Consider the following 14,294-nt stretch of genomic DNA (forward strand, 5'->3'; position numbering starts at 1 on the left):
TTTGCACAGTCTGTTTTGTTCACTCCTTTTTTTTTTTTTTTCCCCAAGACATGTAGTCACTGTCTCTACAGGCAACCCTCATATCAGCGGTGTATTGTTTTCTCTACTTAATGGTGGCTCTTAGAGCAAGAATAGTGCACATCTGTCCATATTCTCTGTCAGTACCTGTGAAAAATCCGTATAAATTGTAGGTGTAATGCTCATGTATATAGGTTTTCAAAAGGACATCAATGTTATTGCAGAAAACTGAACTCCGGTTTCACTGAAGAATCATCTGGAGCAGTTACTTTGGAATATGTTGAGAAAATACTCTTAACAAAATTACGCTAAGCTTGGAATATAAAATGAATTGGTAACTTTAATCTCTTGCTGGCTGGTATTTGGCATTTCTGACAATCATTATCATCGTCTATATGCAGAATTTAGCGTTTCTTATTGTACATGTTTATCTTCAAATGCTTTAGGAAGATGTAGGTTTAATTTTTCCTAATCTAATTTAAATGCAAATTATAAGCACTCACATGATTCTGTGTGTATATAATTAAGTATCATTATATACTACATGAATCATTCAAAAAGCTCTAGAGAGCCATTCCACTACGTAAAGCATGATGGCCAAGTGACTTGTGGTTTTGTGATTTAGTGTTTGTACTTACAAAATCTCTCTTTGAATTGTAGGTCAACAGATTATGGGACAACATATGAGAAACTGAATGATAAAATTGGCCTGAAGACTATTTTGAGCTACTTGTATGTTTGTCCAACAAACAAACGTAAGGTAGGTGATAATGTGGTTGGCTCATTTTGACTTCATGATGCGATCTCTGTCCTGATGATTTCTCCCAATTTCCTCAATATCTCTTACTACTTAAATGACTAGAAACTCGCTGTTTCCCTCCCCTCGAAAAAACACATAGCTTTACCAAAATATAAGCCAGTTTGTACCACCTATACTAACTACCAGTGAGCTTCAAGGACTGTATGTTAGCAAAAGATGGCTATTAAATGAATTTAATTGTTTGCTTACCTTCTGCATGGTGATGGTTTTGTTATCTGAAAGTGAAAGAGACTCATTAAAACTGCAGAAATGCATCTACAATGGCCAGATTGTATGTAACACTGTCTTTTAAGTGCTCCCAATAGTGAACTGAACAGGATTTGACAAATTCCCACAGAGAACATGCCTTCTGAAGCCTAGAAGGTTTTAATCATGCAAGGACCCTACGGACCAATAATCTACTAAAAATTTATAACTCGGACATATTCATAAGAAGAATCTGATACCATCTTTGAGATACATTTTTTTGACAAAATTTTTATAATTTGGAGTTTTACAGTAGGAAGTGATGAAGCACAATTTTTAATGATGAGGAAAACTTGTATTCTTTTTTATGTTAGTGTATGGATATGCTAGCAAACAATATCATACTTAAATGCTTTCATTCATATGCTGCCTAAGAAAAGGGTTTTACTCTCATATTTGGTGATAATCAGTTATTGCCACTGGTGTTTTGGTGTGGAAGCTAAAAAGTAGTTTAAATCACCCTGAAGTGGAACTACCTGTTCTGGCATTAGACTGCACTAAAGTTGGCCTATAATCAATATGGGACAGTGCCAGAGGAAAACTGCAACTCCTGTGATGAAAAGATCTGTGTAAAGGTCTAGGATTGGATTTTTCAAAACTTATTTCAGCAGCAGCAGCATTAGGCCTTTAGGGAGAACTTTTGGAGGTCCTGCTTATGCTGTTTATTTGTGTGGAACATCAGGTCATTCCTCCAATGAATGTTTAACTCTAAGCACCTAGCTAGTCCCCCATGACTGAAGGCATGGGGAAGAGAGCGCAGAGCTATATTATACTTCCACACTAAAAATACTTTCTCAGTGAAAGTGAAAATACCGAAACTCATGGTATTTATCATACTTGCTGTGGAATGGAAAGCAGAAAGAAACATATTTACAAATTTTACCACCAAAAACATTTTTTGCAAAAACCTGTGGATTCTGAGACCTATTTCCACACATCGTGCCCTTCCCCCCCCCCCCAACCCTCTGAATTTCTGATAATACTGTGAGAAACTCTGGTTACCCTGAAAGTTGTATCTTGTTTCACTGATGTGGGCTGGGTGAGTAGCTTTTTTTTTTAATGTACGACTCAACTACTGTAAAATGCGTGGATTTTGTAACACTGATATTGTTTGTGTGAAGGGTTTATACACTGTTGCAGTAAATACTGGGCAAATGCTATAGTGTGTTTTCTCTAAATATTTATTATATCTGGTAAGTGCCTTTTCTGACTGTACCTGCAGCCTTTGATATTATTTGTTCTGCAAGGCATTCCTTAGCAGAGAGAAAAGGCTTCTTCAGTAGTGGAAAAGAAATGAAGCATTTTTTTATCTTGAAGCTATTGGACAAGAGACCTTGCTATAATACAACACTAATTCATTGGTGGGGCCAACATGTCCTTAACTTATTGAAGCTGCCTTCTTATGAAAAAAAAAAAAAAAAATCCTTTTAGCACATGCTTAACTTTTAGGAATAATCCCACTGAAACAGACTGTACTGACTCAATACTGATTGCTTCTAATGAAAAAAAAACAAGTGTCTCCTGTACGTAGTCTCGTCTGTTCCTTGCAAAGCAGAGCATTTGGAACAATGAACTGTAGAAAGCATGTAATTGGATTTATTCAAATAATTAATAGATTTGTTTATGATTTTCTGATTATTTTCACATTCTGGAAAAGAACAAACAGTAACATGTGTTGAATAAATTGTTTTAATTTATTTGCTCTTTTCCATCTAGAAAAATGTGTCTATAAATACATGAGATTTTTAGAGCTTCCCACAGTCTGTGAATGCCAATTTCTGTCAAGAAGCCTCTGACTTCCAGTTCTTGTCTCTTTATTGAACAAAATCAAATCCTTTAACTAGGCATTGCAGGCAATGTCATATTACAAGAGGGTGCTTTGAAAATAGAAATGAGAACAAAATAAACCATTATTTACAGTTTAAACTGATGACCTAATGACCTATTGGTGTTGCTCAATATTTTTCTGAATTACAGTATTTTCTTAAGGAAACTGTAGAAAACAGTGAGTAACGTAGTGATGTAGAAGCTCTGGTGGAAATCCTTGTTTTCTATATTCTTTCTTTTCACTGAATTACTGTACTACTCGGTTGTATGACTGATGACATGGATTGGTGGAGATGGGAACTGTAACACATGGATCTTTCCCAAGACACAAAGCATGTTTGAATATTTGTCAACAAGTCTCCAGAAGAGAGAATCCCTGATGTGCAGTAAATCCCTAGGCTTAGGTATGTCAACATTGGTTTATTTGTTAGGGCCATAGAGCCTTTTGTGAAGGGAAATAAAATGATTTAGATGTTTCTATATGAGGAAATAGTGTTTGGAAACAGTGCACTGGTGGGTTTAAAAAATAAACTAAAATAGTTAAACTAAACTGAAATCAACTAAAAATCCAAGTCAGTGGATTTTCACAAGAGTTTGTCATTCACCTTCCTAGAAATTCACGTGCACTGTTTTGTGGTCTTTCCTTATAAAATCCTTTCAGGTGGTTGCTTTTAAGCATTGCATGGAAAATCATTGATCTGTGCAAATTAAAAGTGACTGAGGAGTGGTCAGGACTCTGCAATTGCCTTACCTATAGGTTTTATTTTCAAAAAGTGCTGCTACTAATGCAGATATTGTATCCACGTAAGCAGATACTGTGTTCTTTGCAAAGAGCCAGTTTGTGCAGCCCATTTGTTCCTTGTACTTTCAAACCCCTTGTATCTATGTGTCTCCAGTTAATTAATAAAATGCTGGGTGAGAGTATCTGATAGCAACTTTTATGTTTTAGCAGCACTAGTGCATCAGATATTTCCTGTAGATTTGAATTTTTGTGTTATTTTTTTTTGTTGTCTCTCTCACCTCCTTTCTGCAGGCCTGCCTTGAATTTTCCCTTTATTCCTCCAGCTGTTCAGATTTTAATTGCTTTGTGGTACAGTGTCCTCTTTTCTCTCTAAAGATGAATGGATTACAGACGCCTTCCTCTTCTTTTATATTTAGTGATCGCTATTTGCACCTTTATCACAGTATGTTAAACACTGCCCTGTTGTGCGTGTAGCTCCAAGATAACAGATATTTATTGTAAATATAATTGCATGAGTTTCAGTGCTGGCTAGATCCCCAAGTACTTCAAATTCATGTCTATTAATGAGTTTTAAATGAAAGGAATGGTGGCCCAGCCTTCTGTTCTTTCTAGCATCAGGGGGTGGTGGTGGAGAGAATAGCTGGCAAATGTTGCTTCAGTCAAGACAGGAGATTTATCCTTATTAGCTGAGATAGGAATGAATGAGTGCTACCTTCTGTCCTGTGGTATTAGATGAGTTCATTTGCTTCAGGGAGCTTCCTGGTCTTGGAAAGTAAACTGCCTAGCTGTGTAAAGGGCAAGACCCAGACCTGCGTGCTTTACACTCACTTGAAAGTTGGAGAAAACAACTGTAGAAATTAACAGTTCCACCAGACGTTGTTTCTATAGAAGCTGCTACCCTCAGTTGCTGAAATCAGATTGGGAAGACATGGAGAAATCCTCTCACTGACTTGTCTCACCATGGCAGCTTTCATAAGTCTGATGTGATGAAAGGTCTTGATTTTTTCTTTTTTTTTTTTTTTTTTTTTTTTTTTGTTTCACTCAGTGAAAAACAGTTATTTCCAGTGTTGTCCTCCTTGTAAGCCTCTATAAATCCTAGTACAAAGACTATCCATTTGTATTGCAGAGGTTAGAGCTCAGTAGAGCTCTGAGCACACCTCACTGTACACTGAGCCAGATCCTGTGGCTGCCAAGGGATGGCATCCTTAGCAAATTAGGCACAGTGAGAGACTCAGGGTCTATGGTTGATTGGTCATGCCAGTAGCTCAAGTGCTATTGCAGTCCACTCTTGCAGAGATAAAATCAATTATTCCATCACTCTCCTCTTTTCATTTGGAAGGAAAGGTCCTTGTTAGCTGCAGGCTGTGAGTGCAACCTTCAAAGAGACAGTCATAAGAGACCAAAAAGAAATTGTTTCACAGATGTGAATGGTGGTGGTTGGTTTTTAATGACATGTTGCACAGGAAATTTCAAGTTGATGCTTAATGTAAATCTATTCTTATATTTTGGAAGGGAGGGGCCACCTTGTATTGAAGTCTTTGGCAGGTTGAAATATAAACTTCATCAAATGAAACTTCTGGATTAAACCCTGTGTAGCACAGGAAGGATATATGAAGAATCACCCAGATTTGTTTTAAATGTCTGCTATGCTATGACCACAGATAATAATTCTTCATAGCCTCACCTTTTACTTTGGAGAGAATATTTTGCAGGAAGGGAGTCAAGAGGATGTTGGGTGGGATTCATCAGCTGTTTTTGCTGATCTAATAGGCAGTTTGGGATAAATTGTACTACACATGCCTTTTCTCCAATGGTCTTCCAGTGGGAGAACATACGGGTTCTTGTATCTTTTCTCTAAATACAGCAGTCTAAATAGGTTTTAGCAGTTTTGGCTTAAGATTTCACAACCTGATCAGAAGAGTTGAAATCCTGAACCTGCAAGGGTCAGAATTATTATCTTGAACTGCAGGGGTGGTTCAGTGCATGTCTGGTAACACTATATACACATGTAAACAGTTCACTACCTACAGGAAGAGACACGTCTTACTCTTTGAACTAAAAAATCTTCAATTTTTTAAAGTTCAGTAATAATGATTCAATTGAGTATGTCTACTGCTATATACAAGCCACTATTGGTGGTGACCGGAAAGTCTTATATCCTTATGATAATACATATATTACAGTTTTCACTTCTGCTTGTAAAATCTTCAGATTCAAGACTGATGTCTCTACCTGTGCACCATATAATCAGGCAAAGACTTCATTTCTATTTCAGAAGACTGTCTGTTCTGCCCTCCATCCCATATGAAAACAAGGATAAAGCCAAATAATAATAATAATAATAATAATAATTATTATTATTATTATTATTATTATTATTTCAGAAAGGTAGATTGTTCCTCATATCTTTTGGATATGATCTAACACAGCTGCAGTCTGGCAGAGTTTCACTGGTGTCAATGAAGACCTGTAAAGTGGCAGTGACTGAAGAGTTGATGCTGTATTGCTAGTTTTTACTATTGAGTTCATTGGAAGCCAATAATTGACAAGTATTTGGTCCATGTTAACAAAGTGAAGGGAGAGTCTCATCTTTCAAAGTGAATATTTTGACTTTTGAAGTGTCTGGCAGCATTCACTACCAAACTTTGTGATTCATGGCTATAGCATATGACAGCTCTCACAATAGCCATTACACACAAAGCCCTTGCCATTATTCTACATCCATATCTCTTCTTGGATATGAAGTGAAATCAAAGCCCATTTATTCCACTGCTGCTCTTGTAAGCCTATCAAAAATAGTGGCAGTTTTGACATTTTCCCACTAAAACTAGTACTACAGCATGCTGCTGTATCTCACAGAAGTCTCCAAGGGCACACAGAGTGTTGAAACTAATGATAGGGAAGTATGAGCCATGGAATTCATCTTTAGCACTAAGATCCACACAGACTGAGGAGGATTTTAAAGGGGTTATTTCCATTCTGACTCTCACCCCTGTTTTCTACAAACTGGACAGTTAAAATTTATGCAAGATAATCTCTTGTTGAATGTCCTTGAATTCTTTTATTCCTTTTTAATTCCTTGGCAATTTACCAGATATTATGGAACAAATGATATCCTTTTTTGGCAAGGGAGGGTATATGCCAGCAGCTTAGAGAGTAGAGGAATGATATGTTGTTAGTTGCATGCCAAATACAGGCAGCTGGGATTGATGGTAGTGCAAGAATGTGTCTAACTACAGAACAGACCTGTCTTATTGTCAGACTTGTAGCTCCATCCATTTTTGTAAGTAAGACAAGCTGTTTAAACCAGGAAAAAAGCCACTTGCCATAATATTGTGTTTTGGTTTTTATTCCTATGAAAAACTAGCCACAAGCAAAGGAAAATTGATTTGTTCACTGTCCCATAAAGTTGGATTAAAAGTATGTACAGTAGGGTTGTTTTCACTTACCTTCTGGATTTTTGAGCCATTAAAGATACATACCTAATCTCACTTTTATATCATTTCACTGCTCTGTTGTGGTAGGAACATACTTCTTTGGTCATAAAATGTGGAAATTGTCTTGTTAATGTATAACTTCAGAAGTTGGCCTTAAATGGAAGAATAGCATGGTATTGTGGTGTAACCGTATGATGGTTGGTTTGTTGGATAACATAAAAATAACAAATGTATGCGTGTTGACCGCAGGAGCTTTTAACTCAACCATCCCTTGCCAGGGCTGCAACAAAGTCATGCAGTCTCTGTTAATTAGCAGACGGTGTAATATCTAGTGCAGGTCTACCAGCAGATTGCAATTGCTCACCCCTTCTGTTGTCTAGATATGTCATTATGAAGAAATGAATGACTAAATGACAGGGTACTTGAGTATTGTGCCTTCTGTCTAGTTGTACTTGGCGTACAAGGGGAACAAAGTGAAGAAAATAAAACAATATTCTTGATTACAAAACTTCTGATTGGTAAATGCAGAGAGAGGGGAGTGACTGCAAAGATTAATGCGTATAATTAGAAAGTTGTCTACTGCTAAGAAAATGTGGAATTTTACTTGTATGCAGATATAATGAGAATTAGAGACTAACAAGTGGTGAGTCATCATATAAAGAGTAAAAGGTCATCGTGGAAGCAGCTAAGCCTTTTGGAGAAAATGGGAATAATTCAGTGTATGGTATGGGAGAAGATATTGCAACAACTGTAAATGAGCTTTTTCCTTTTAGTGCTACAAAGTGAAAAGGTCAGGTTTCTTGTTGCAGGGGCAGAGATTTCCCAGAGCCAGAAGAGGAATAAAAGCCTTGAGTCAAAGGTAAACAGAGAATTCAAGTGTCAAAACTTACTGAAAGTAAGGCACTGTAATCCATGTTTTTGTCTCTTGAGTCTTTTCCCCATCTCTCTACCTTTGTCATTAGTAGCAAAAAAGCAATTAAAACATTTAGGAAGGGCATACAACTTGGGAGCAAGGAAAATACAGTACCTACTACAGCTTGGAGAATAGTATGTAGAAGCTGGGGGTAGGAACACACAAAATTATCCTTTGGTTTACCATGATTTGGCTTTCAGATGGGTACAGGTTTTCTGTAGAGAAGTCTCTTCTACCATATTCAGAAATACCGAATTGCGGTCAATGATTCTTTAAAGGTAGATTTTTTTTTTTTGTTTAGGAGTAAGTGACTGCAAAGGAGAGAAAGCTGTTGAGGAAAGCTGGTAGCAATAATGACAATAATTGGAGACAGTGCTGAGGGTGGTGCAGAGAGACTGACATTGACTAGACCAAATTAGGTTCATAAAGAACTATCTCACCATGTATTCTGATACTATGGATCAAGCTCTAGGCCACTGGTTTTCAAGCCTTTTTTCATCAACAGGGAAGGATAATCAGACCATGGTGAATATTCAGGACACACTCATACCTTCACAATGTTTTTGTGTACATTTGCTAAGAAGGACATGAGGATTTGAGAGAAAAATTTGGTAGTAAATTTTGAGTGTGGCCAACTGGTCCCATAAATTTGGGAGACACAGCATTGTTTTTTTGCTTTTTCTTAACCTCCCAGTGCATTTAAACAATTGGAAGTGGCAGAATATAGTCATAAGATAAACAGTTAAATTAACACATTATTTGATAAGAAAGAATCAAATTTAAAAAGTGATCTATTGCATATTTAACATAATGAATAATGTTTTTTGATATTTAGAGAAAAAAAAAAAATTGTATCTATTGAAAGTGTTTATTCCTCTTTCCCCCCCACCTCCACTGGCTGCTTCTGCTCAGGTCATCCAACAGTGTTTTGGAGGTGAAAAACTAATTTTGTTTTAAATGTTTCCACATTTAATTCTTAACAGATTTACAAAGATAAATCCTACTGAAAACAATGGATCTTAAAAATTATACTGTAACTAACTTCTTAGTCAATTTGCTGGTTCTTTCTTTGTTAAAAGAGTGCCTTTAACAGTTTAAATACAGTAAATGCTGAATTCTCCTTTGCACATTTGTATTTAGATCTCTACACGTCTCTGTGTACACATAAAACCTCTTAGCATTCTCCAATCCCATATACCTAATTCCTTCATCAGAGGAAATAAGGATAATTAGAAGGGAATTCAGTGGATAATAATGGCAGTGGAAAAAAAGAGGGCAGAATGATACTAGGAGTTGAAGTAATTTAGGATGGCTGAACAATGTGGATGTAGCAAGAACTTTCAGACATTAGTCCTTTGGGAAAGCAATCTTCAGGAATATGCAGAAAGAAACATGAGAAAGGACTGTGACCTGGTCCTTACACCCCAGATTCCCTATGTGCAGGCAGTTCTCAGGGTTTTGTCTCTCCTGCTCAATGATTAAATGCTTATGTGCTTGTTTCAATATTTTTTTTTTTCCACACAGACAGACAAAAGATACAGACACAAAGCAATGTGACATAATTACCATGAAATTGCGTAGTTAATAACAGAAACTGCCTTTTTTGATGACTAATCTTGCTCTAAAATTAGTAGGTGTATCTTCAGCAGGTAAGATTAAAACAAACAAACAACAAAGAAACAACAACAACAAAGCAAACCAACCAACCAAACAAACCAAACCCCCACAGTTCTTTGTTTTAAGGCTTCTCTGCACAGCAAATTGCACAAAGTCAGAACATTATTCTGATGTGTTTCTCTTTTTTTCAGTGAGAATATATTTTGGAGCATGGAAGGATTTAGCTGTGAGCATGTGGTGTGGATGCTGGGTTCTATTTTGCTCATAGGTTCAATATTTGCTGTGAGCTGCACTCTTGAGCATGTTGTCTACTCTGGATATAGCTTCCCAGTCAAGAAAATCCACTAAAGGGTAGTTTCTTAATAACAGGCATAGCAATGGGTTTACAGCTGTTTCTGGACACTATGCAGGACTGAGAATTTGATATTGTATTACTGGGACTAATCCTTCTGCATCAAGCCTAAGTTTCTTCTGTCCTATTTATAAGTTAAAAACTTTGGATGTGGACATTTTTTTTCTCTGTGTTTGAACAGCATCTGTTTCTTTGGGTTCTGGTGCACAACTTCTCTCCCGTTTATTACTATTACTAGTGATAAATAGTGAATGTGATAGCATAGCAAACCTGAAGGACATCAGTCTCTGCTTAACCCCTTCACTTAAGAGATCCAAACACATCTATATGCCCTCCCTAATGTAATGTTCAGCTCCCAGAAAATAAAAAACAAATGCAGGTGAACCAAAGGCCGGCAGACAGTATCAACTGAAGAAGAAAGTATAACAGTTTCTCTACCTATGTCTTGAGACCCTTGTTCACTGATGGATTGTGTGTTAATAGGTACTTGAGAAGAAATATTTTCAGTCCTAGTTTGTGAATGAGATCAGTTGTGTGTTTTAATAAGGTCAGAAAATATTCAGCTGCAAAGACAGGAAGTGAACAGAGGATTTTGACTGAAATCCTAGCCATAAAATAATATTTTCTCCTAATGTATGCCATTCTGGAAGATCTGATCTCTTTTTATACCATTCTTTTCTGGGAGGAAATCCCAAACTGCATCCCACTCATATAAGTTTGTAGCTTTCCTTTGTATTAGAAAAAAAAAAGGGGGGGGGGGGGGGGCAGAAGCAGAAATGAAAGAAGGAAACATCACTCAGTGTCTTCTTGGGAGAAGAGCAGCATGAGGCCATTGCAGAGGTAGAGAGGTAGAGCTTGGGGCAGTCATCTAGTGCAGCAGTGGGTAAAGTTCACACATCATCTAGTGCTCCAAACCCCTGTGTATCTGACATCAGCAAGCACTGCAATATTCCTTTTTAATCCCAAAAATAAATAAATTTCTCCCACACCTTTTGCAATGTGTCTGGCATTTTGAACCTTGGAGCTGAGAGCTATCTTCCAAGTCACGTCCTTTGTTAAAGTGTTTCACTATTCTCTTTTCAGAATACATCTGCCAGAAAAACTCTTCTGCATGTTCCAGGATGCCAAACCTTTCCTTTTGCTTCTGTTTCAAGTGTGTTACTGACATTTACAGGCTCTCACAGGAGCATTCAGTCAATTACCACCAAAGACTCCCATTGTTCCGAGGAGACTGACCTTTCCCCTTGGGCACCAATTAAAATCTATTACTTTTATTCCTATAGTGCTTGCTGTAATTGGAGCTCTGGCTCTTTGCCAGGTAGAACTTGTTGGGTTTTTATCTCCTTTTCTTTATTACTGAAATTTTGCTAAAAATAGCAAGAGTGAAAGTTCAAAAATATATGTATATACTCTGGGGACAACAACATCATTTTAATGAAGCTTCTACATTAGTCTCTTTCATTTTTTTTCTTGATCAGGAGTATGAGAAAAATCCAAGTGAAAGAACAGACGTTTCACGCAATGGCATGGCTGGCTTGCTTCCTCTTTTAGTTTTCTTCCTTCAGCTAATGTGCTCCAGTTATTCCACAGCAGAGATTTGCCAGCAACTGAAGGACAAACATGCTGTGGGCCTTGTTAGTACCCAACTACTGTGTTCTGAAAGTTGAGGAGAGAAATGCAGAAGACCATGCACCTGTTAAGTGTTCTGAGCCTCAACGCTTGTCCTTTCTTGTGCTACAAACTGCTAGAAACAAAGACTGTTAATGCTGCATTACTGGTAGCAAAGCTGTATATTGCAGTTAAAATTCTTGCTGTAAAATTATACTTTCATGTTTATTAAGTCTTTCCACCAACACATGACTCCTTTCAGTTAGAATTTATGAGGGTAGAAGTCAAGTATGGAGAACTTTTCCTGTATTACAGTTGTCTGTCTGCGCAGTCAGTAAGACGTCACATCTGTCAGAGTATAATTTTTGTGAAAAATCAGGATTTTGAAAAATGTGTTCGTGTATCTGCTTGTTATTGGCACTTCTTGTTTGAAATCTTTGAAACTGTATGAAAGCTTTGTGTGTTCAAGCTATTTATCAAGGTATTTATCACAGAAGGCAATTCAGTTTTAAGATCAGCATAATATGGATGGCTGTTTATAAAACAGATGCTGATAAGTTGGCCAGAGGTTTCTAAATCATTATGATAACAAAGAATTCAGAAAAATCTAGTGTTTATCAGTTTGCATAAGCCTAATTACAAGAGAATTTGACTTGTTTAGAAAATAGCCATGTTGTGTATAAGCCTGTATAATACCTGCCAAAATCTCCCTGATAGCTATAGAGCAACTTGTGGTTCCTTTTGCTTCCTGGTTTTGGTATAAGGCAGTATGTTTTTGCTGCTTATGCACTTGTTTTGCCTGAATCTTTTAATATTCTAGTAACTTAATGCACCATATTTTGACATTTTTGTGCAGAATTATTTCCATGTCTTTGTGTCCAAGTTAAATAATCAAGACCTTCATTTACCACCTGGCACCAAATAACTTTGTGCTTGGTGTCTTACATAAGTCACAGGTAGTCCTAGGAATGTGCATGGGTAAGACAAATAATTCATTTTTTTCACCTACAAAATTCTGTGTGGCACCTTGAATAACTAGGATTATGAACAATTATTTTCCTGTGTTCATATTCTTCCTTTAGTAGAATTTGATGAAACATTAAGTTTCCTTCCTCACAGTGACTTGAAAGTGTCCTTTCCCCCACCCCACCACTAAATGGGATTGAAATTAACCAAACTTGTGAACAGCGAATGAGTATCTTCACTGTTGAAAGGGAATACAAGATAGGCCTTTCTTCTGTGGTCCAAGGTCCTAGGAAAGAGCTGCTTGTGCATTTTGGTTTCACATGTACCTTTTATCTTAAGATTTCCATCTTTCTGCAGATTCAAAGAATCACTCTTCCCCACCATCTTCCCTGGAACAAGGCTACCCCAATAACTGGAAATACTGACAGTCCTTTATACTATTCTACTTTTAATACTCTTTCTGTTTGCTTTTTCCAGTTCCAGAAGGTTGTTTTAGATGTGAATCATGCTCAAGATTGATTTTTATATCTAATAAACCTGGAAAAATAAAACTTTCTAAACTGGTGGATGAATTAACTGCAGGAACAGATTTGTCAAGCCCTGCTACATACTATTTCATATGTTATGGGGAAAATAAAAAGTATCAAAAAGTGAAAATAAAGTCTTTTATACAAGGGTTTGAAATTTCCCTAGGGACAAACACCTACCTATTTCCTTTCTCTCCCATTCCACCCCCCCAGCTATTGGAAAAGGTAAGTAAAAGATTATGACTGAGGAGGCAAACCCCCAGGGATGAATGCAAACTTTTCTATCATCCAAAGCCAGCAGGAAGCCACTAGGTTTGCATGATAAAGAGGCAGTTCATCATCTGTGCCTTTATGTGCTTTAACATTACAAATCCAAAGCAACAGCAGTTAATTATTAAGTCTTTTTATATGGAGGATAAAAGCAACCTTGATTCATTATAGCCAGCATAAAGAAGAACTGAAATATTGAGGCTTCCCTGAGAAGTCTAAGAGGTAGAACTCACCTCAGCCTTTTTGCTTGCTAAAAGTTTCCTTCACAGCTGAAGAGAACCATTAAAGATGATGGTGGAAGAAAAAAAAAAAAAGGAGGACCAAGAACTTCTTTCTAATGAAAAATACTAGAACAAAATATGTCACAGGCTTTTGGGGTCGAGTAGCAGCTGACCTGAGATGGTTGGTGTCTAAAAAATGTTTGACTTTGGTCTGAAGCTAGTAAATCACATTTTTGTTACAGAAGTAGTGTCTTCCCCTTCTGTAAGCCTTTTGAGCTGGATTAGTCTCAGTTCGGAGTTTTACTTAACTTCCACATAATTTTGTCCGACGCCAAGCTACCACTCTGTCAGCTGGGAAAAGCCAGTGTGTAGCAATTCTCCGGAAACAATTGCCTTACTCTGAGGTATCTCCCACCCCTTGTCTTCACACTGCAGACTCTGACAGGAGGTGTCACTGGCTGCATGGCAAGGGAGGCAGCAGAACGAGAGGTTTGGACTTGGCTCCTGGGTTCATGTCATACTTAGACAGATATTTCCATTAAATAATTTTAAAATGTTTTAGGAATGTATGCACTGTTTTTCTGATTTTTGCAGGCAGCCTGAAAAGTAACTCTGAAACATGTGAATTGTCTTGTTTCTCTCGTTGAGCTATTAATTCCAGTTCTAGGTAATCAAAAAGTCCCTCTTAATTTTTACCTTACGATAATTGCAGGTATATGCTATTAACTCA

The 14,294-nt window shown here is 37.1% G+C and overlaps 1 protein-coding gene across 4 annotated transcripts in view; it reads left to right on the forward strand.

Annotated features, from left to right (window-relative positions):
• Positions 1-14,294, forward strand: part of SORCS1 (sortilin related VPS10 domain containing receptor 1) — a 285,482-nt gene that overhangs the window by 118,484 nt on the left and 152,704 nt on the right. For all 4 annotated transcript variants that reach the window (XM_065067076.1, XM_065067077.1, XM_065067078.1 and 1 more), the window contains exon 3: positions 679-778. In XM_065067076.1, coding sequence (XP_064923148.1) covers positions 679-778 — 100 coding nt within the window. The remainder of the gene's footprint in view (positions 1-678; positions 779-14,294) is intronic.

The sequence above is a fragment of the Columba livia genome, chromosome 6, assembly GCF_036013475.1.
Source record: "Columba livia isolate bColLiv1 breed racing homer chromosome 6, bColLiv1.pat.W.v2, whole genome shotgun sequence".
Taxonomy (NCBI): Eukaryota; Metazoa; Chordata; class Aves; order Columbiformes; family Columbidae; genus Columba; species Columba livia.